Source organism: Phycodurus eques, chromosome 15 (assembly GCF_024500275.1).
Source record: "Phycodurus eques isolate BA_2022a chromosome 15, UOR_Pequ_1.1, whole genome shotgun sequence".
In the NCBI taxonomy this organism is placed as follows: Eukaryota; Metazoa; Chordata; class Actinopteri; order Syngnathiformes; family Syngnathidae; genus Phycodurus; species Phycodurus eques.
In genome coordinates this window covers 3,135,156-3,157,898 of record NC_084539.1, presented here as the reverse complement: position 1 = coordinate 3,157,898, position 22,743 = coordinate 3,135,156, and the positions used below count along the sequence as shown (strand labels likewise).

Below are 22,743 nucleotides of genomic sequence, written 5' to 3'. Positions count from 1 at the left end.
TAAAATCATATATTAAGATAAAATAACCTCAACTTGGTCTCTCTTTACTCAGAGGTCAAGCATATCAGACTGACTGTTTATACTTTAGTTTTGGCAAATCAACTGCTTATGGTTCAAATCACATTTCATGCTGCTTGTAGTCAAATCAAGACAAGCAATTGTCAACATTTCACACTTGCACTTGTTGACACACTGACACAGACATCAAGGCATACATTTGGAAAATTTCCGCAGAGTTTGTGAAATATCAAAACAGACATTTATCCTTTATCAACATTTATCAAATGAGAGTCCCACTGATCGACTTTGCAGTTCCTCTCGACGCCTGCGGGTGTCGCCTTGTCCCAGCAATTGTTCCTATTCCCAGACAGGTGGTCCGGTGGAAACATTTGGCCGTTGATGCTTGGGAGTTCAGACTTCGAGGGTAGATGTTAATTAATTTAGGGTCCACGAGGGTGCACCTTGGAGGCAGTCTCATAACAGGGCCGCTTGGAAGAATGCAGTTTATCATGCCGTGGGGAGTCACTGTATCATCTGAGTTTGCGGGGAGGATGTCCGCTACAATATATACACACACACACCTATATACATACACACACACACACACACACAAAGGACTGGGGTGAGACTGAGTGGTTGACAATGAGGGCGAGCCCTTATGTCAATGGTCCTCTGCCATCACGACAATACATCTTAATGTTTTGACTTGCAGTGCTTACAGTATACAATGTCAAAGGGACGATGCATTTTGGTAGCACTGACCATTTAGATGAGAAAGGATTTTCGTTTAAACACGCGTGAACTGTTTTGGGAGAGATATGATAAGAGGTATATATGCTTTTGCAGGTATGCATTGGTGTTGTGCTAAACTGTAAGAGTGTTTAGCCAAATGAGCTCATATGACTTTTGAGAATGTAATTTGTCTTTCAACCAGTGCGGAAAAACTTTAATTTTGAATATTCACAAACTTTTTTCCACCCACCACTGTAAATTCTTGTCAAAACACGGAAACATATAATTATTTGTATGGTATTGGTTTAAAACTATGCACATTGTTGTAATGAGCCGATCACTTTTTATCACCATTTTATGCAGAAATAAAGGTCATCCCAAAGGGTTCACATCACAACTGTGTATTTCCTTTCTCCTAAGGAACCCAGTGAGAAGCCTGCCAAACGGGAAAACCCCCACAAGTATCTACTGTACAAGCCAACATTCAGCCAGCTTTTTACATTCTTGTCTGCCTCCTTTAAGGTGAGTACTTATATTTTAACATCTCTGGGCAATCTGGGCATTTTCAGTTGAGCTAACAAGCCCACCAAGCAATTGAATTGTGTTAGTCTCATGCTACGTGTACAGGTTACAGGTTGAAGTTGTTTAGTCAATTTGTTTGTCGCTCTCAAAAACTTCACGTAACAGCACGGCCACAGCAACAAAAGCCTGTTTCTCACCAAAGTCCAATGTCATCGTTGTGCCCTCCTAATAACAGTTTCATGACTGCCGTAAATATCAGTATAAACAAGCCAATAAATGTAATTAAATCTACACTGCTTTAAAAAAAGTACCAGCAAATGAAGGTTAACATTCAATGTCCGTGACCTTTGAAATAAATTCAGATCCCGGCCCCGCCTGTGTGGAGTTTGCATGTTCTCTTCGTGCCTGTGTGGGTTTTCTCCGGGCACTCAGGTTTCCACCCACATCGCAAAAACATGCATAGTGGGTTGATTGAAGACTCTAAATTGCCCGTAGGTGTGAATGCGAGTGCGAATGGTTGTTTGTTTCTATGCGCCCTGCATTTGGCTGGCGAACGGTTCAGGGTGTAGCCTGCCTCCCGCCCGAAGATAGCTGGGATAGGCTCCAACAGCCGGCGACCATAGTGAGGATAAGCGGTAAAGAAGATGGATGGAAAATCCTCAACAAGTAAAACATTTACATTATCGGTAAAAGCATACAATACAAGGATAAATAATACCACAATCAGTGGTCACACCTTTGGGTGTCATCAGGCCATTTCTTGACATTAACTGGATGTTATGATGGGGATTCTTGAATTGATTGTGGTACTTCATTCCACTCGTGTGATGCCCTGAAGGAAAAGACTGTCTGTATGAATACAGTTTTTTCTCAGTCCCCCCTCACTGCACCCCTAGTTGCTCTCTTATCAGATGATTTCAGGTTCATGAAGTTTAGTTTTGAAACCGGAGAGAGCTGAACCATGTATAATCATATGGACTATTTTCCTAGCTGAACAGTTTATATGGATATGACATTGATGAAAACTGAAAGTTTTCTTGTCTAACGTTTTAAGTGCTTGTTTGTACAATGATTCGAATGGTTTTATTGCTGTGGAGAATGCATTAAACCAACTTATCAGATAGTATGTGATATGGGAGAGAACCAGTGACAAGAAGTATACCTTGGCTGCTTCAGTTGATAGGAAGTCTCTGATGATCCTGATGCTTGATAAACTGAACTTTTCTTTATTACTGACTTTTAACTTGGGGTTTGAAGCTAAGATTTGAGTCTCTGTGTATCCCTAGGTATTTATATTGTGTGAGAACTTCTAACCTTTCATCTGAAATGTAAACATCCGGTTTCATGCCTGTTTTGTTTTTCGAGATCATCAAAACAGTGGTTGATAAATTCCATTGCAGACAGCATTGGTTAAGCCAAGATGTAAGCCTCAACATAGTGTCTGTGAGGTTGTTCGCAACCTCCTAGTTTCCCGTGACAAAATATAATTGTGTTATCAGCATACATGAAGATGTCACATTTCTCACACACACAAGGCCGAGGAAGAAAGCTCCCATTACTCCTCCTTTTTCCAATGATGCCCTAACTTTTTCAAAGTAGCATGTAGCAATTTCTGTTGAGTGATTAGCCCTGAATCCAAATTACATGGTGCTCAAGCAGGAGCTATTATATACTGTATTATATATATATATATATAGAGAGAGAGAGAGAGAGAGAGAGAGAGAGAGAGAGAGAGAGAGAGAGAGAGAGAGAGAGAGAGAGAGAGAGAGAGAGAGAGAGAGAGAGAGAGAGAGAGTTTTTTTGTGTGCAAATATTCTCGGATTTTAATTTGATGCCTGCAACACATTTCAAAAAAGCTGGTACGGGCAGCAAAAGACTGGGAGAGTTGTGGAATGACAAAAAAAAACCTCCTGTTTGGAACATACCACAGTTGAAAAGATTAAATGGAAACAGGTGAATGTCATGATTGAGTTTAAAAGGAGCAGCCCTGAAAGCCTCATTTGTTCGCAAGCAAGGATTGGGTGAGATTCACCACTTTGTGAACAATGCGGGAGCAAATATTCCAACAGTTTAAGAATGTTTCTCAATGCACAATTGCACGGAATTTAGGGATTTCATCAGCTACGGTCTATAACATCATCAAAAGAGTCAGAGAATCTGGAGGAATCGCTGCACGTGAGCCGATAACCAACATTGAATGCCTGTGACCTTTGATCACTCAGGCGGCACTGCATTAAAGACCGCCATCATTGTGGTAAGGATTTTGCCACGTGGGCTCAGGAACACTTTGGAAAATCATTGTCAGTTCACACGGTTCATCTACAAATGCAAGTTAAAACTCTATCATCCAAAGAGAAAGCCATATATCAACAACACCCAGAAACGCCGCCGGCTTCTCTGGGCCTAAGCTCATCTGTGATGGACTTAGGCAAAGTGAAAAAGTGTGCTGTGGTCTGATGAGTCCACACATCAAATTGTTTTTGGAAACCATGGACGTCATGTCCTCCGGGCCAAAGAGGAAAAGGACCATCTGAATTGTTCTCAGTTCAAAGTTCAAAGGCCAGCATCTGTGATGGTATGGGGGTGTATTTGTGCCCATGGAATGGGTAACTTTCACATCTGTGCAGGCACCATTAAAGCTGAAAGGTCCATAAAGGTTTTGGAGCAACATATTTCACATATAGTATTTAACATAGTTCCTTTTCAGGGACGTCCCTGCTTATTTTAGGTAGACAATGCGAAAAACACATTCTGCACGTTTCCAACAGCGTGGCTTCGTAGGAGAAGAGTGCAAGTACTCGGCTGGCCTGCCAGCAGTTCAGACCTGTCTCCCATTGAAAATGTTTGGTGCATTATGAAGCGCAAAATATGCCAACGAAGAACCCGGAGTGTTGAGCAACTGAAGTTGTACATCAAGTAAGAATGGATAAGAATACCACGTACCAAGTTTCAACAATAAGTGTCCTCAGTTCCCAAACACCTATTGAGTGTTGTTAAAAGGAAAGCTGATGCAGCATGCCCCTGTCCCAGCTTTTTGGGAATGTGTTGCAGGTGTTTTGGCATATATTTTTCTGACCGAATAAGTAAGGAAGCATTCTTGTCTTTGCAGGTTTTTATTACAAGAAAAAATAAATCTTTGCAAAGAGAGCATAAGGTACAAGTTGTTACCCCTTACTGAAGTGCAAGCAAAGAATCACCTTTGTTATACAGAAGTGAGAGGAAAAGAAAAAAATGCACCCCCTCAATCCTACAACATTATCACACAATTATCTGTGTCCAGCTGCACTCAAACATATCATTATGGGAAGGGGTACATGCAGAGACTGAGAATGGAGGAGAAATACAGCTAGTGGTCACAACATGGCCAGGACACACAAGTACTGTGCTGACTAAGAGCTATGGAACAATAAAACATGTGAAGGTTGTATAAAACTAATAGAAGTAATATTTGGTATATATGAAACATAGATTTTCCAACTCAGCTCCCCCCTTTTGATAATATAACACAATCTACTATTAATCACATATGAAAGGAACATTACTAAACATTATTACATACTAAGTACCTAGAAGTTACTAAATATTACTAAACACTGATATTTAAAAACATGAAGGTAGAAGGGAGCAATCAAAACGATATAACAGTATAATATGTATTAACAAAACAACCTTACAATCATCCATAAATTCACACCTTAGGTTTAAGGAAAATCTTTCATAAGCGGGTTGTAAGTCAGTCATGCAACAACGTTAGACTGAGGAATATGAATCATGGTCATAAGTCGTCGTTGTCATCCGAGCCGTCGGATTGAAGGAAAAGGTAAGGAAAACGTCGGTCATTAGCGGGAGATGTCGTCAGGGGGTAATCAGAGGTCACCTGTGAATATTGGACAAACGCTGTGCCAACCATGCGAGAGACTAAAGATTTCACCAAAGGGATCAGGCAACAGGACATGAAAAAGAGGGTAACGTGGGTCCCCCTACTCATGGGCTCACCACCTGTGGGAGGGGCCATAGGGGTCGGGTGCAGTGCGAGCTGGGCGGTGGCCGAAGGCAGGGACCTTGGCAATCCGATCCCCGGCTACAGAAACTGGCTCTAGGGACGTGGAATGTCACCTCTCTGGCAGGAGGAAGGAGCCCGAGCTGGTGTGTGAGGTCGAGAATTTCTGACTAGATATAGTCGGACTCGCCTCCACACATAGCGTAGGCTCTGGTACCAGTCCTCTTGGGAGGGGTTGGACTCTCTTCCACTCTGGAGTTGCCAACGGTGAGAGACACCAAGCAGGTATGGGTATACTTATTGCCCCCCGGCTCGGCGCCTGTACGTTGGGGTTTACCCCGGTGGACGAGACGGTAGCCTCCCTCCGCCTTCGGGTGGGGGGACGGTCCTGACTGTTGTTTGTGCCTATGCACCAAACAGCAGTTCAGAGTACCTCCCCCCCTTTTCGGAGTCCTTGGAGGGGGTGCTGGAGAGCCCTCCCGCTGGGGACTCCATCGTTCTGCTGGGGGACTTCAATGCTCACGTGGGCAATAAGGTGGTCGGTGCCTGTTGTGGCGGCAATCCCCGAACCCGTTGGTGGACACCAACGGTGAGGGATGCTGTCAAGCTGAAGAAGGAGTCCTATCAGGCTTTTTTGGCCGGTGGGACTCCTGAGGCAGCTGATGGGTACCGGCTGGCCAAGCGGAATGCAGCTTTGGTGGTCGCTGAAGCAAAAGCTCGTTTATGGGAGGAGTTCGGTGAATGCCATGGAGAAAGACTTCCAGACGGCTTCGAAGAAATTCTGGTCCCCCATCCGGCATGTCAGGAGGCGGAAGCAGTGCACCATCAACACTGTGTATAGTGGGGATGGGGCGCTGCTGACCTCGACTCTGGGCATTGGGAGTCGGTGGGGAGAATACTTCGAAGACCTCTTCAATTCCACCGACACGCCTTCCCATGAGGAAGCAGAGTCTGGGTTCTCTGAGGAGGGCTCTCCTATCTCTGGGGTTGAGGTCACCGAGGTGGTTAAAAAGCTCCTAGGTGGCAAGGCCCCGGGGGTGGATGAGATTCACCGAAGTTCCTAAAGGCTCTGGATGTTGTGTGGCTGTCCTGGTTGACACGCCTCTGGATTGGTAGACTGTGGTGGTGGTCCCCCTTTTTATGAAGGGGGACCAGGGGGTGTGTTCCAACTACAGGGAGATCACACTCCTCAGCTGCTGGAGAGGTGAGTCCATCGGGAAGTCGAATCTCAGATCCAGGAGGAGCAGTGTGGTTTTCGTCCTGGCCATGGAGCAGTGGACCAGCTCTACACCCTCGGCAGGGTCCTTGATGGTGCTTGGGAGTTTGCCCAACCAGTCTACATGTTTTTTGTGGACTTGGAGAAGGCGTTTGACCATGTCCCTTGGGGAGTCCTGTGGGGGGTGCTTTGGGAGTATAGGGTACCGAACCCCCTGATGTGGGCTGTTCGGTCCCTGTATGACCGGAGTCAGAATTTGGTCCGCATATCCGTCAGTAAGTCGGACTCGTTCCCGGTGAGGGTTGGACTCCGCCAAGGCTGCCCTTTGTCACCGATTCTGTTCATAACTTTTATGGACAGAATTTCGAGGCGCAGCCGAAGCGTAGAGGGGGTCCGGGTGGTGGCCTCCGTATTCCATCTCTGCTTTTTGCAGATGATGCGGTTCTCTTGGCTTCATCAAGCCGTGCTCTCCAACTCTCACTGGAGCATTCGCAGCCGAGTGTGAAGTGGATGGGAAGAGAATCAGCACCTCCAAATCTGAGACCATGGTCCTCAGTCAGAAAAGGGTGGCGTGCCCTCTCCAAGTCGTGGATGAGATCCTGCCCCAAGTGGAGGAGTTCAAGTATCTTGGGGTCTTGTTCACGAGTGAGGGAAGAATGGAACGGGACAGGCGGATCGGTGCAGCATCTGCAGTGATGCGGACTTTGTATCGGTCCGTTGTGATAAAGAAGGAGCTAAGCCGAAAGGCGAAGCTCTCAATTTACCGGTCGATCTATGTTCCTACACTCACCTATGGTCACGAGCTGTGGGTCGTGACTGAAAGAACAAGATCTCGGATACAAGCGGCCGAAATGAGTTTCCTCCGCAGGGTGTCCGGGTTCTCCTTTAGAGAGAGGGTGAGAAGCTCGGTCATCCGGGATGACCGCTGCTCGCCCACAGTGTCTTTACTCATGTTTTTTGCTCGCTTCTCTTGCTGATTTCATGTCTGCAAAAGTGTGTGTTCTGCACGCAGTTAAAGCCAGTTGCTTGTCTTTCACGTCAAGTCCGAAAGTATCCAGCAGTTTAAAAACCATAACTGCATCGGGCAGAATCCTGTTCAACGTATTGTACAGTATTTTTGTTCGAATTCTGCAATGGATTCCCCTATCGGGACGTTGTCTTTCCTTGTTATCTGATCAAACTCAGAGTACTCTTCATAAACCTCGTTTTCTTCTCAAAATAAATACTTTGTCGAGTCCTTGAATCAGCATGTAGATACCATTATTCGTTTCCAGTTCATCTGCTTGTATTTCCAGAGCTGTGTTCATTGCTGTGACTTTCAGCACAAATACAGCTTCTGCTATCGCTCATTTTTTCTTGTCTGTCACCCATGTCCACATTTCCACTTCGTTTTTCCAGTAATTGTAGGACTTCCCTTTGTTGAAGCCTGGGGGTAATATGTAGTTGTTAGCGGTAGCCATCCTCTGCTACCATGTTAGCCTCCAATAATAGTCAAAGGTGCACATAACTGGTCCGCATGCGCACTGAAAATGTTAAATGCACGCCTGAATCGATTGTCTCACTACACTTTTGCGTACCACCAAGCATTTCCTTTTTTTGGGACGAGCGCAGCGGTAGATGGGGCACAAGTCGGGGGAACAAATCTTTTGAGTGAACATAGCAAATGGAATCACTTCATGAACTGATTCGTTCCTTTCTCAGTGTAGTTGAGCTCAGTTGTGAGCCTGTGGCCCGCAAGAAAGTTCCCCACAAACGCTGCCACTCGTGGGTGGCGATGGTCGCTGAGTGCGTGCAGAGGCGACTGACATCATAAAAATGTCCTCACAGGATTCTAAAATATCTATAATTACAGGTATATACGAATGCAAGGTATGAAACAATATACAGTGTGTCTAAATGAATGTCTATTGCTACAGGTTGTGATGTACAGGCTTTTTACCTGCTGTGAACTGGCTCAGACTAAAGGCTTCTTTATACTCGCGCGGACGGCGACCGCGCTGACGTCACTGCGGCTGTCCCATGCGTAGTTTGCCTTTATACTCGAGCGCAACCCACGCGCGCTGTTTTGAAAGTGTGCTGCACTTCTCCTCCAAGTCGGGGGTGTCGCTGCGGCTGGTATTGGATAGGACACCACAGCGTGGAGTTTCCTCTGCATTTTTTTTTTGCCATTTCCGGTAGCCGTTTTTACTTTCCTTTCAGTAACAAGGAACAAAGCAACAACAATGGCGACCGCGACAGAACAAATGGACCTAGATGACCAGATGATACGTTTAATTATTAGTTCATAAGTTCATCCAGTGAGCTGAGTGGATCATGAAAAAAAATAGCCCCAAGCATCAACCTCTGGTGCTCATTTGAGAACCAGACCAAATTATGTGCATGCCTGATAATAGTACACATTTAAGTTATTCAGTCCATTTATTTGTTGCTTTCAACAGCTTACCAGCACATTAAAAGCCCGCTTCGCACCACTTCGTCATCACTTTGCGCTGCCTGGCAACAGGTTTTTAACCGCCACAAATATCAGAAAAAATATCAGAGCAAATATCCCAACAAATTTAACTTAAGATTTATAAGACCGGTTCTGAACGAGCCATTTTGAACTTGAACAGATAGAGATTAACAAGGCAAGAGAGGAACTTTGCACATCACGTCCTCCAGCAGCCAAGGCCTATAACATTGTTAAGGTGCCCAAATTGCTCGGGATGCAATATATCCACACTCTAGATCACCCCCGGGGTTTTAAAAGTATAATAAGAAATATGCAGGTAATCATTCACCACTTGTGAGATTTACTTCACTGTCTTTCAGAATTGTTTTCAACTTCGACCTTTGTCATGTGAAGCACTGTTCACATATTTGATGTGAAAGGCGTTATTTTTAGCTATATCTGAACAACTTTGGAGTGAAGAAAATTGCACACCACTGACATAGATCTTTATGTACGTACTCACCCTACATATCTCTAATATGTAATTGTTATTACTGTTAATTCCAGGAACTGCCAGCAAACAGTGTTCTACTTGTCTACCTGTCAGCAGCCGGAGTCTATCCATCTGTAAATTCAGAATATGAAGGTAAGTTGATTGTTTGCTAGAGGCTGACAATTTTGTTTCCACAACTCCAATTCCAATGAAGTTGGGACGTTGTGTTAAAGATAAATAAAAACAGAATACAATGATTTGCAAATAATGTTCAACCTATATTTAATTGAATACACTACAAAGAGAAGATATTTAATGTTCAAACTGATAAACCTTATTGTTTTTAACAAATAATAATAAAATAATAAAGTTTCTAGAGGGGAGTGAGAAACGAAGACAAAAGACAAAGCAGTAATTGTAAACAAGATGAGAAAAGTGAATCATTACATATCTAGAACAATGAAACATTAGATGTGAATGTTGTATGGGGCAGTAGTGCTACACCCTGTGAGGGAAGGACAGGACAAGACAGGACAGGGAGACAGGAGAGAAAGCATGCAGGAAAAGCGTCGTGAACCCGCTATACAACTGAAGGGTGGAGGTAGTGACTATGTAAATTATAAAAGTCTACAGGACGAGAGTGTGACTGAGGGAATACCCAAGCAGTTTGCATATTCATGAGTTATTTGTTGAAAGAAGTGAGTGGCCCCACACCCAGCGAAAAAGTCCCAGGGGTGTGTGCCTGCGAACACATTCAAGTGAATTGACACCGTTTCGCAATGACGTGGGTCAGGAACACAGGGGAGCACTGGGAATGAAGAGACACAAGAGTTAACAAGGGAAGCGAGGAACAGCCCTGAGGGTGCAGGTGGAGACAGGCTTCAGCAAAGAGACGTGGAATGTGGAATGAATTTTCAGAGACTGTGGAAGCTTCAATTGGACGGAAGTGGGATTGATGATCTTGGTAATGGGGAAGGGACCAATGAAACGCGGAGTGAGTTTCCGGGACTCTGTCTGAAGCGGGAGGTCGTGAGAAGAAAGCCAGACAGATTGGCCCACCTTGTATTCGGGCGTCAGGGAGCGCTGATGGTCCGCGAGCTGTTTATTGCGTGTGGCGGACCGGGTCAACGCCACTCGGACGTCTTTCTACACTGTCTGGATTCTCCGGAGATGATCCTTGACGGCGGGGACTGCCACTGCCTGCTCCTGTTCTTTGAATAATGGGGATTGGTAACCATAGCAAGCCCTGAATGGGGACATACCGGTAGCGGAACTGGTAAGGGAGTTGTGGAGCGTACTCAATCCATGGAAGGAATGAGCTCCGGGAGGATGGGTTGCGTGCGGCAACACAACGGAGGGCAGATTCAAGGGATTGGTTTGCCTGCTCCGTCTGGCCGTTGGTCTGCGGATGATATCCTGACGACAAGCTGGCTGCAGCGCCCACCGCTTTACAGAATTCCTTCCATACCAGGAATGAGAACTGAGGACCTCTGTCAGAGACAATATCGATGGGAATAACGGGGAGTCTAAAGACATGCTGGACAAAGAGGTTAGCAGTATCGAAGGCGGATGGTAGTTTGGGAGGGGTACGTGATGGACGGATTTGGAAAAGTGATCGACAATAGTGAGAATGATAGTTACCTTCAGAAGGAGTTAGACCCGTAACCAAGTCCAGAGCGATATGGACCAAGGGCGGCTAGGGATAGGCAATGGACGCAGCAGCCCAGCTGGGGGCAGGTGTGAAGACATCCCTCGGGCACAGACGGAGCAGGCTTGGACGAACTCCCTGGTGAACTGCCTTGAACAAGGCTGGGCCACCAGAAATGCTGCTGGATGAAGTGAATGGTGCGGGTGATGCCAGGATGACAGGTGAGTTTGGAGTTGTGAGCTCACTGAAGAACATCAGAGCGTGCGGAATCGGGTACGAACAGGCAGTTTGGAGGCCCTGTCTTGGGATCCGGGTGAGTTTTTTGGGCCTCCTGAACCACCTGTTCGATCTGCCAAATGGCTGCTCCAACGAAGCACGAGGAAGGAAGGATTGGTTCCGGTTCGTCAGGGCTGGAGGGAGGTGAGTAAAGTCGAGACAGGGCATCTGGTTTGCTGTTTTTGGAGCCAAGACGGAAGGAGAGACTGAAATTAAACCTGCTCAAGAAGAGAGCCCAGCGAGCTTGTCGAGGGTTAAGGCGTTTGGCGGGACAGAGGTAAGAGATTCTTGTGGTCTGTCCAAATGATGAATGGTAGTTCAGTCCCCTCCACCCAGTGCCTCCACTCTTCCAAGGCCCATACAATGGCCAGTAGCTCTCGGTTGCTGACGTTATAGTTCCTCTCAGCAGGTGACAGACAAACGGGGAAAAAAAGGTGAAGTTTCTGGGTCGTGGGGTCCCCCTGCGAGAGGACAGCCCCTGCCCCCGTGTCCGAGGCGTCAACCTCGACCACGAACTGGAGGGAGGGGTCGGGGTAGCGAAGAATGGGCGCACTGGTGAACAGGGTCTTGAGTTGACTAAATGTTTGGGATGCTGCCGGGGTCCACTGAAAGGGGGAGCTGGTGGATGTGAGGCTAGTGAGGGGAATTGCGACCTTGCTGTAATTATGGATGAATCGATGGTAGAAATTGGTGACTCCAAGGAAACGTTGCAGTTCTTTGCAGGTGGTGGGAGTGGGGCAGTTAACGATGGCTTGGATCTTGGCATGGTCGGGTTTAACATACAGGCGGTTTTCAAGGAGGCGTTGGAGGACTTGGCGTACATGACGGTGATGTTCTTCAAGTTAGCAGGAGAAAATGAGAATGTCATCCAAATAGACAAAAACAAACCGGTTCAGCATATCACGGAGGACGTCATTAATGAAGGTCTGGAAGACAGCGGAGGCATTAGTCAATCCAAACGGCATGACCCGACATCCCAAAAACATGCATGATAGGTTGATTGAGGACTCTAAATTGCTCGTAGGTGTGAATGTGAGTGCGAATGGTTGCTTGTGACCGATCTTGCATGCCTGTGACCCTTGTGAGGATAAGCAGTGTAGAAAATGGATGGATGAATGGATGGATTTAACAAGGTAGGAATGAATATCAATGTGGAACACTTTGTTTCTACAAGTATAATGCTTTGCAAGTGTTTACATTTTCAAATTTACAACAATCCTAGGAAATCACAATGTTCCATCACGGTGAGCTATTTTTTAGAACAAACCCGTGGGGTACTTTTGTGGCTACCTGTTGGTGACTCCTGCTCTATTATTTTCAATTAAATGCACTACAACTTATTTCTTTTCATTTTTGGTAGGACCATTTGATTTCGGAGGGGTTCTCACAAATTCAAATCGAGATATTGTGAATGGAGAGGTGATTCAGAAGAGAAATCAGTCCCATAAAGAAATGCACTGGTAAGAATTTAACTACAAAATGTGAATTATTTATTCATCCTTTTCATGCATCTTACTTTGAATTCGATTAAATGTTTGTTTGGAATTTGTGTAGCTTTTATAACCCTCATTTAGAATGAATGTAAAACGGAATCCAGCATCAAGGCACGAGATGTTTACTTCAAAATGTTGCTTCTGCATGTTAGCAATGGAAGTAGTGCTTCCATACCAGAGGTGAGACGTGTGCAGAGCAAAATGGAAGCACTATGAATAATGAATAATTGTAATGTTGACAGCCTTCATCCCGGTGACTTACTCCCTTTCACTCGGAAGCCACTATTTATTATTGTGGATTCAACAAACAGCAACGCCTATAAGGTACCTGAACTGATTTATTTATCGAAGAAAATATTTTGAATGTGGTCCCATTTTAAGGTAAATGGATGTCATAATTATTTTGTATCCTTGTCTCCCCCCTCTCTCTAGAATTTCACAAATATGTTTGGCCAACCTTTGGTGTGCCTACTATCACCTAAAGTATATCCCAAGAGTGTACAAGGTGTGTAAGCCTGTTGAAAAATCCATCCCAAAAATGTTGTTGATAATATGGGTTGGTTCGTTATCAATGTTGAAAATTTTTATTGCTATTGACCAAGTGTGTGAATCCATAACTCTGTGCTCCCATTTAAAATAAAAAGTATAAAACTGTTTGTTCAGGATTTTAAAGTTTTGGGAAATGTTGATGTACTGTATATTCGCCTCCATCACATCAATATTTTCATTGCTTACCTGTTCAGATCAGTCTCAACGTGGGAGTCTCTTCACCCTGTTCCTGTACAGCCCACTTTTGGCTTTCTTCTCTGTGTGTGGTTTAAGCAGCGTGAGAGGAAAACTTTGGCAGAGCACTCAAGAATTTCTTCACAAAGTTGACCGTGACATTGGGCAAATGATAACACGATCACAAACCATAGGTAGCGTATCTATTCAACTACTGTATTGCGACTATCACTATGTAATGTATAACATCCTTTTGTAAATACGTTGATGTGATTTATACTCTCTTTTCAGTAATGCACTCTACTAGTAATCCAGACTGCAAGTTTTCCACAATTTTACATTCTCCCTAAATTTAAGCGAATGTAAAAGTTGTGCTAGTGCTACAGTAAGTTGTTTGGAAAAGACACACAGTTTCTTTTTTTTTTTTTTTTTTAGTAACATGTTCCAGTTTTGTATGTTTAAGGTTGGGGTTAATGGTACTGTGTTCAGTAATTCAGAACTTTTGGCTCTATTGGCTTACTAGCATTCCCACAAAGTAAAAAAATACAAAGTCCCCAACTTGAGAGACCAAAAATAGTAATCTAATTTGATTCAAAATGATGCTCTTTGAGCAATTGTGATAAGTTCCAGGGGTCTTGTTTATCAAAGCGTGCGTATGCAGAGAAGTGTGTAGAAAGCGTGCCTACGAACATGTCCATGCAAAGTATTTCATTTATCAAGTTGGACTTGTGCGTCAATTTACACACAGCTCTGACCATGTGTACACACAAAACCTTGTGGTAGAACAGTGAAAACTACAAATAGAACGCACTAAGAGAGTCACCAAAGCCATCTGAGTGCACGTCCAGCTCCTGGGATTTTTGTCCACTGGCACATTTCTATGGGGAGAGATTTGTCTCAAAAATATTTCCACAAATATATCCGCGATTTACACATTTTTCAGATTCACAAATACAGTATATCCGCGATTTTTTTCAAATATATCCATGATTTACATGTGTTTTTTAATGTTGTGTGTGCTTTTATCATGACTTATTATTTGTCAATATTCAATTCTGCTTGTGAATTGTTGAAGGTGCGTTTGTGGATCAGCGGGCATGCCCATTTATTTTTGAGACAAAAGTAATGCAGTTTTCAAGATATTCACACACACACACACACAAGTTGAGAATATTTAGGTGTTGGGAGGCCCGGCCCTCCATCCGCTAGGCGGCAGTGTTGCTTTCTCCGTTGAGAGCATAGATGATATAAAATAGATGGTTGAGAGCTAGCCACTGTTATTATTAAAGACTGTAATGATGAACTGGTTTTTGTATCTTGCGACAGATGAGATTATTTAAATAAATCCCCTTCCTCAATCGTGTAAATCGCAGATATATTTGTGTCAATTATTTTGAGACAAATCTCCCCCGTATGGATTTTCAGCAGGAGATTGAATACATATGTGAACTTTTGCAAACAACACTAAGCCGAATCATGCCAGTCGCGTTGGATGCAGTTATTTCCCTGGCCCCAATTTACGTCCCTTTCCCATACAGACATCACCAATAAAATGAAATTAATCAAAAAATTAAGCAAAACGTAGTTGGAGCCATAGAGTTCAATTAAAGCACTATCATACACAAATTCAGCTACGTGAAGAGCAAAGGATTACCTCTGCGATCCACATCAGCTGGAGAAACACACGATTCATTCATTCTACAGAAAAAAACATTCTCTATTCAGAATAGTTCTGTGGGTGTGTGCCTTGTGGATGGATGGCTGCACGTAGTACATGGTGTGTCCCCAACATTGCCTGCAATATGGCATGGCATCTGTCCATATCACTTGTTTGTCCTTCTCCAGTTAATTAAAGATCATTCTCGTCTGTGGGCTGTGACACATTTTTTTGGCTTTGAGTTTGATGTCAAACAATTTCTTCTTTTATTGAAGAGACTGTTCTTTTCCCTGATCCTACAAAATTAATAGCACCGGTAAAAATCTGCCACCTCCTTTTTTTCCCCTTTTGTTGGTAACACCTGTATCAATTATTCCAAATGGTATTTTTTGGTTTCTTTTTACTTCGTAGACAAGTACCTTAATGTCGGTCTCGGAGATATTCCTTTTCTCCACCCTCCTTACCATGATTTCGGAGAGCGAAGTCGTCCATCCGCTCATTCTAAATGGATAATCTTTTAAATTGTCATTTAAAAGATTAATTACTCTGTTGGGCTATTTGCGGCACGTTTCTTTTGATCATTGGATAATTTATTTTATTGCCTCGCTCACGCTGTCACCAGTGAGCAGTTCCTCATTTTTTGTCAGTTTAATAAAGAGCAAAAATCAACAGCAAATATACAATGCCTACCTTTTTAGTTGCATTGCGTGACGCACAGTCAATAACTGTTGCACGTGAGAAGAAGCACAGCACAGATCTGCCCACTCATCAAATGCTTCCTCTTAGGAGCCATTCTAATTTCTGACTATTTAGCCCTTTGTTTACTTTTTCAGAAAAAGTTCTGTGTGACAATATCTCACCCACTTCCGTGTTCATTCATAAATGCAGCGGCTGCTTGTCGCATCTGTGATTGCCTGAATGTGTTTAGGCGGAACTTGCCCTGTGTGAACTTCTGCCTCGCGAACACGTGGAGAGCTATTTTGACGTGATTATGCCGACATTAACCGTTCGTTATCTTAATTAAAAAGATGCTACATACATGCAACATACATTTGTAAATAGCGGTTTTTGATCAAAATAAAATTACTTATTTTGCCACGTCAAACGCTATTAGGTTTGTGATTGGATGATAGAGGATGTAGAGGCGGAACCTCTGTCCACAAGCCAAGCGTAACAGATTTCCGGCCTATGCCACGGAGCAGACTGGTTTTCATCTTACAGCTTAATGCGTTATGCACTGAGTCAATGATCGTCACGCAGCACGAGTAAAGCACAACATAGATCCTTCTGTTTGTCCATACCAAACAACTAGAGGTAATTCTTTTTTTTAATTTTGGAACTTATCCTGACTTGTTCGTAAACCAGGTCGTTCGTAACTTAAGGTTCCACTGTACATGTACACACACACACACACACACTGTATATATTACTGTCTTTAATGGGGGGGTAACCAACAGTTTTGTCCATGTGTATACAACAGTGTATAACTTGTTCGAAGCGATCAGTCTTTTTAAGGTAAAATTTGCTGAGGAATATTGAATGATTTTTGTTAATGTAACAAATGTTTACCAAATTTTTGTTCTTTGCCCGTTAAGACACGTCATTTTTCTCAGAATTACATCACAGAAAAAAATTAAAAAAAAAAAGAAAAAAAAAAAATAATTAAAACTTTTAATTCTTCAACGCAATTTTTTAATTTTTTTTGTAATCCCTACAGATCAAGCCTTTTTACAATTCTTTGGTGATGAATTCCTTCGACTTCTGCTGATCCGCTTTGTGTTTTGTTCAGCTACATTGAGACTGCATAAAGTCTTTCGGGTAAGTCTTTATACAGTCGTTGATTTTAGTTCTTGTTGTTGGACCATAATCCATAACCAATGCATGATTTTCATTAATTAATTTTCAGTACTTTCACTTAATTACTTTTTTTCTTACTTATTGCTATAACTTAACTTCTGTCAGCATTGTGGCTTTGTCTTTCTTGAACTGAGGGGTGCCCAAAATTTTGTTGGATTTAAATGGAACAGTACTTGGTTCTTAATGGTCCGATGATCCAATTTGCAATGATAGAGCCTCGGCAAGTAGTCCCATGTGGGAGAAATATAAAGATATAAAATCAATTTGCAAAGTCAATAGTAGATAGATTGTATTTACAGTTAAAAAAGAATGTATGTGAACCCTTTGGAAATACCTGGATTTCTGCATAAATTGGTCATAAAATGTGATCTGAGCTTTATCTAAGTCCCAACAATGGACAAAGACAGTTTTCTTACACTAATACACACAAACACACACAATTATATCGTTCCACGTGTTTACTGCCCACAGCATGAAAAACAACAGAGAAAATGCATCTGCACCTTTGGATTTAGAATGTGGTTCACCTTCCTTTGGCAGCATTAAACTCAGCTAAACTTTTCCTGTGGTTCCAGATCTGACCTGCACATCGGTCAGGGGGAGTTTTGGATCATTCTTCTACATATCACGTCTAACTTCTGGTTGCCAGCCAATCGCAGGGCACATACAAACAAACAACCATTCGCGCTCACAGTCACACCTACGGGCAATTTAGAATATCCAATTAATGCATGTTTTTGGGATGCGGGAGGAAACCGAAGTGCCCGGAGAAAACCCACGCAGGCACGGGAGAACATGCAAACTCAACACAGGCGGGGCCGGGGAGTGAACCCGGGTTCTCAGAATTGTTCCTTCCAAACGACTCAACTTTGGTTTCATCTATGGAGACAATAGTTTGTCAGTTGCGTTGTAGAACATCCAGGTGCTCTTTTGAAAGCTTCAAACCTGTATCAATGGCATCCATTCTTCTGGAGATTTGTGTAGAGAGATGTTAGCATATGCCAAAGATTTCCGTCCATCCATCCATCCATCCATTTTCTTCCACTTATCCGAGGTGGGGTCACTGTGACAGCAGCTGAAGCAGGGAAGCTTTATCCAGCTCTTCCGGGGGGATCCCGAGGTTTTCCCAGGTTAGCCGGGAGACATAGTCTCTCCAGCATGTCCTGGGTCATGCCTCGGTCCTCCCGGTGCGACGTGCCTGGAACACCTCACCAGGTGTCCAGAGGGCATCCTAACCAGATGCACGGGCCACCTCATCTGGCTCATCTCGATGCGGAGGAGCAGCAGCTCGACTCTAAGCCCCTCCCGGATGACGAGCTTCTTTCGATATATCTAAGGGAGAGCCTGGACACCCTGCGGAGGAAACTCATTTCAGCCGCTTGTATCCGCGATCTTGTTCTTTCGGTCACGACCCACAGCTTATGACCATAGGTGAGGGTAGGAACGTAGATCGACCGGTAAATAGAGAGCTTTGCCTTTTGGCTCAGCTATTTCTTCACCAAGACAGACCGATACGGAGTCTGCATAACTGCAGATGCTGCACCAATCCGCCTGGCTATCTACCGCTTCATTCTTCCGTCACTCATGAACAAGACCCCAAGATACTTGAACTGCTCCACTTGAGGCAAGATCACTTCCATGACCCGGAGAGGGCACTCCACCCTTTTCCAACTCAAGGCCATGGTCTCAGATTTGGAGGTGCTGATTTTCATCCCAGCCGCTTTACACTCGGCTGTCAACTGCTTCAGGTTATGACTTGATGAAGATCAGAACTACATCATCTGCAAAAACCACAGACGCAATGCTGAGGCCACCAAACCGGACACCCTCAACACCTCAGCTGTTCCTAGAAATTCTGTCCGTAAAGGTAATTAACAGAATCGGTGACAAAGGGCAGCCTCGATGGTGTCCAACTCTCACCGGAAATGTGTTCAACTTATTGCCGGCAATGCGGACCACAATCTGACACCAGTCGTACGGGGACCGAACAGCCCTTATAAGGGAGTCCGGTACCATATATTCCCGGAGCACCCTCCACAGTACCCCCAGAGGGACACGGTCGAACGCCTTGTCCAAGTCCACAAAACACGGGTAGACTGGTTGGCAAACTCCCATGCATCCTCGAGGAAACGTCTGAGGGTGTAGAGCTGGTCCACTGTTCCACGGCCAGGACGAAAATGATGCTGCTCCTCCTCAATCTGAGCATCTACTTCCAGAGCGAACCTCCTCTCCAAAAACCCTGAATAGACCGTACCGGGGAGTCTGAGGAATGTGATCCCCTTGTGGTTGGAACACACTCTCCGGGTCCCCTTCTTACAAAAAGGGAGACCACCACCCTGGTCTTCCAATCCAGAGGCGCTGTCCCCAATGTCCACGCAATGTTGCAGAGGTGTGTCAACCAGGACAACCCCAGAACATCCAGAGCCTTTAGGAACTCCGGGTCGATGTCATACAGCCCCGGGGCCCTGCCACCGAGGATCTTTATAACCACCTCGATTACCTCAAACCCGGAGATAGGAAAGCCCGCCTCAGAGCCCCCAGACTCGGTTTCCTCTTGGGAAGGTACGTCGGTAGAATTCATGAGGTCTTTGAAGTGTTCGGCCCACCGACTCACAATGTCCCGAGTTGAGGTCAACAGCGCCCCATCCCCAGTATACACAGTGTTGATGGTGTACTCCTTCCCCCTCCTGAGATCCTGGGGGGTGGACCAGAATTTCCTCAAAGCTGTCTGGAAGTCTCGCTCTAAGGTCTTCCCAAACTCCTCCAATGCCCGAGTTTTCCCCTCAGCAATCACGAAAGCCGTATTCCGCTTGGTTAGCCGGTAGCCATCAGCTTCCTCCGGAGTCCTACAGGGCAAAAAGGCCTGATAGGACTCTGGTTCGGGGATTGCCTCCACAACAGTCACCGACCACCTTACGGCCACAGCTTGGAGCAGCTGCCTCGACAGTGGAGGTGCAGAACATGGTCCAGTCGTAGTCAATGTTCCCCGCTCCGCACCCTCTCTTCACCCGAGTGTCCAAGCCATGCCACAAGTTCGATGCCATGACAACAAAGTTGATCATCGAACTACGGCAGAGAGAGTAGGAATATAGGGAAAATGATGGATGGCCTATGACGTCACCACCTGGCACGCTGCCAGCGCACATGTTCGATGACGTCACCTCTCGGGCCACCTGTCCCCATTGACGTCACATCCGGTGAAAAGATCATGTTTCCTGGCGTTTATGTCGCATTACATCATGTTCGGGGACACCTGTAGGAACAAAGGAAGTCATTGGGTGTCATATCGGCAACAAAAAGGGTCATTTATGATTAAACCTGTGAATATGGTCCTTTCCTGCCCCGCCCCACGACCTTTGGCCATGCAGCTGCAAAGAATGAGGTCATCACGTGGCTTGTACACGGGACATGGGTTGTCTGAGATGTTTGAAGGTCATGTCCAGAGGTCACAACCCCACACCTGTAGAGAATGGGGCACTCACGTGGCTTGTGCAGGTGACATGGGGTGTCTGAGATGTTAGAAAATCTGAAAACAAAAGAGTATTTAGCCGAGAAAATGTGTTTTCTCTGAGCACAGGGTTGTGCGAAACGCTGAGCGGACCATCAGTCTGAAAAAATATCACTGAACATGTCCAAACATGTTCTCATTTTCAAGGCTCTTATCAAAAAACATGTCCAGGTGTAAACCATAAACATGTCAGTTTTACATTTCATATGGGAGTTTCGGAGGTTCTTATCAAAAAACATGCCTAGACATGTTTTTGTTTTTCAAGGACATCTACTCATTTTCGAGGCTCTTATCAAAAACAAGTGCAGGTGTAAAGCATTATGTGATGAACATTAATACATCTAAAGCATAAACATGTCAGTTTTACATTTCGTGTGGGAGTTTCCGAGGTTCTTATCAAAAAACATGCAAGCAGACACGTTAGCCCAGACATCCACAATCCATTCACATATGGTGGCGTAACTCGCCCGGCACTGTCTCCCAGTCTTAGTAAAGCTGTGTTCGCCTTCTGTCATCCATCGCTCCCACGGCACAAAACACAAAACAAACAAGGTACAGAAGAACATTGGCAAAGGAACTGATTTGTGAGGTGAGATTAGCAGAATGGGCATGTAGTGAATGTATATAGCTGGGGATTCCTGTTCTCGTTAATTTAAACCCAAATATCCACTAATCTCTACTTTTAGTAGACCGCAGTGTTGGACTTACGTGTCTAACACGTTTGAGGGAAGCGAGTCAGGGTCCCGGGTGTTCGGCCGGCCAGGTGGATTCGACGGAAGGGAGGAAGAAAAAAACTGATGGCTAAACATTGTCCTTCAGAATTTTCGGTGAAAGAGCAGAATTATTGGTTCCATCAATCACAGCCAGTTGTCCAGGTCCTGAAAGAGACCAGTCTATCTCCCTTTTGGTCCCTGGGGGGGGGGGGGGGGGGGGGGGGCGCTTTAGAGGCTCGCTCACTCTCGCTCGCTCGTTCACCTTGCAGAAGAACCTGGCTCAGCCAGGAAGCCCCACCTCTCACCGCGACGTGGCGAAGATGCACCCGCCGTAGGGCACCCTGCCAGCGCCCCAAGTTACCCTTGCGTGTGCTTGGGCAGCTTACGGATAAAGCTCCGTTGGGAAGGAAATGGGCAGCGCACGTCTGCTCCCAGCACCTGGCAACCAGCGCCACAAACGGGCTTCAGCCGCCCTGCACTTGAAAACCTTTTGTTGTTTTTTTTAATTTCTTGTTTACATCCTCCTTTTTCTGTCAAAACCACCTGTTCCTCGACCTGACTGGCCAAGCATCCGGGAGATCAAGCAACCTGCCTAAATTGTGTTCAACGCAACGTAAGTCCAATGTCTACTAAAGTACAGATTGGTGCATATTTGGGTTTAAATTCATGGGAACAGGAACTCCCAGCGCTATGCATTGTTCACCGCATGCTCATTCCACCCTCATATCACGAGTTCAGCATCCTTTACCAATGTTTGTCTGTCCTTTGTTTTGCTTTTCTCGGCATTACTCCACTGTAGAGTCCCCTGTTAGATTTCCAAAAATTTTCTATAAAAATCCACTACCTGTATCGTTTGTGTGTTTTTTGAGCCGACCAAACCTCTGGGATCGAGAATTCGTATTTCCGAAGTGTAGCAGCCTTCAGATTATGAGACTGATAAGAGGTTTTTCGTCACTTTTTCCTAAATTTTATACAAATAAAAAAAGAGATGTGGTGCCCTTCGGAGACAAAATTAGTTTGATTCTGGTGTTAAACGTCTATCGGGCCAAACCGGAAGTGAACGCAGGTATTCACCTTCGACGAATTTATTTCTTAAATAAATTACGTTTTATCCAATGCCAATATACGCTACAGCGACGAGACAAACATGGATCATGCCGTGTGTATTATAAGAACAAATTTGGGGAAAACGTGTGCTGGTGTTATCCGGTGTTCGGGAGAGGACTTTAATTCAAGAATTGCTTGAGTTTTATGTTCACGTACTTTTAATACAATACAGCTCGCAAGCAGGCAACAAAACATTATTTAGCCTAGCAAGTTAGTACTAACACTAACGGTTGTACGTAAACATGCCAGCATTCTGTCGAATCATGCTCTAAAGTTTTGGTGTGTGTGAAGTAATCTAAGTACAACTAAGTTATCACCCATTATTTCTGTTATGTTGTAATGTTGGTTGGACTTGACTGATTAGAAT

The 22,743-nt window shown here is 44.6% G+C and overlaps 1 protein-coding gene across 2 annotated transcripts in view; it reads left to right on the top strand.

Annotated features, from left to right (window-relative positions):
- Window positions 1-22,743, top strand: part of scai (suppressor of cancer cell invasion) — a 117,604-nt gene that overhangs the window by 82,546 nt on the left and 12,315 nt on the right. For both annotated transcript variants that reach the window (XM_061698418.1, XM_061698417.1), the window contains 7 exons: window positions 1,153-1,254; window positions 9,469-9,547; window positions 12,679-12,778; window positions 13,054-13,135; window positions 13,244-13,316; window positions 13,555-13,728; window positions 16,909-17,009. In XM_061698418.1, coding sequence (XP_061554402.1) covers window positions 1,153-1,254; window positions 9,469-9,547; window positions 12,679-12,778; window positions 13,054-13,135; window positions 13,244-13,316; window positions 13,555-13,728; window positions 16,909-17,009 — 711 coding nt within the window. The remainder of the gene's footprint in view (window positions 1-1,152; window positions 1,255-9,468; window positions 9,548-12,678; window positions 12,779-13,053; window positions 13,136-13,243; window positions 13,317-13,554; window positions 13,729-16,908; window positions 17,010-22,743) is intronic.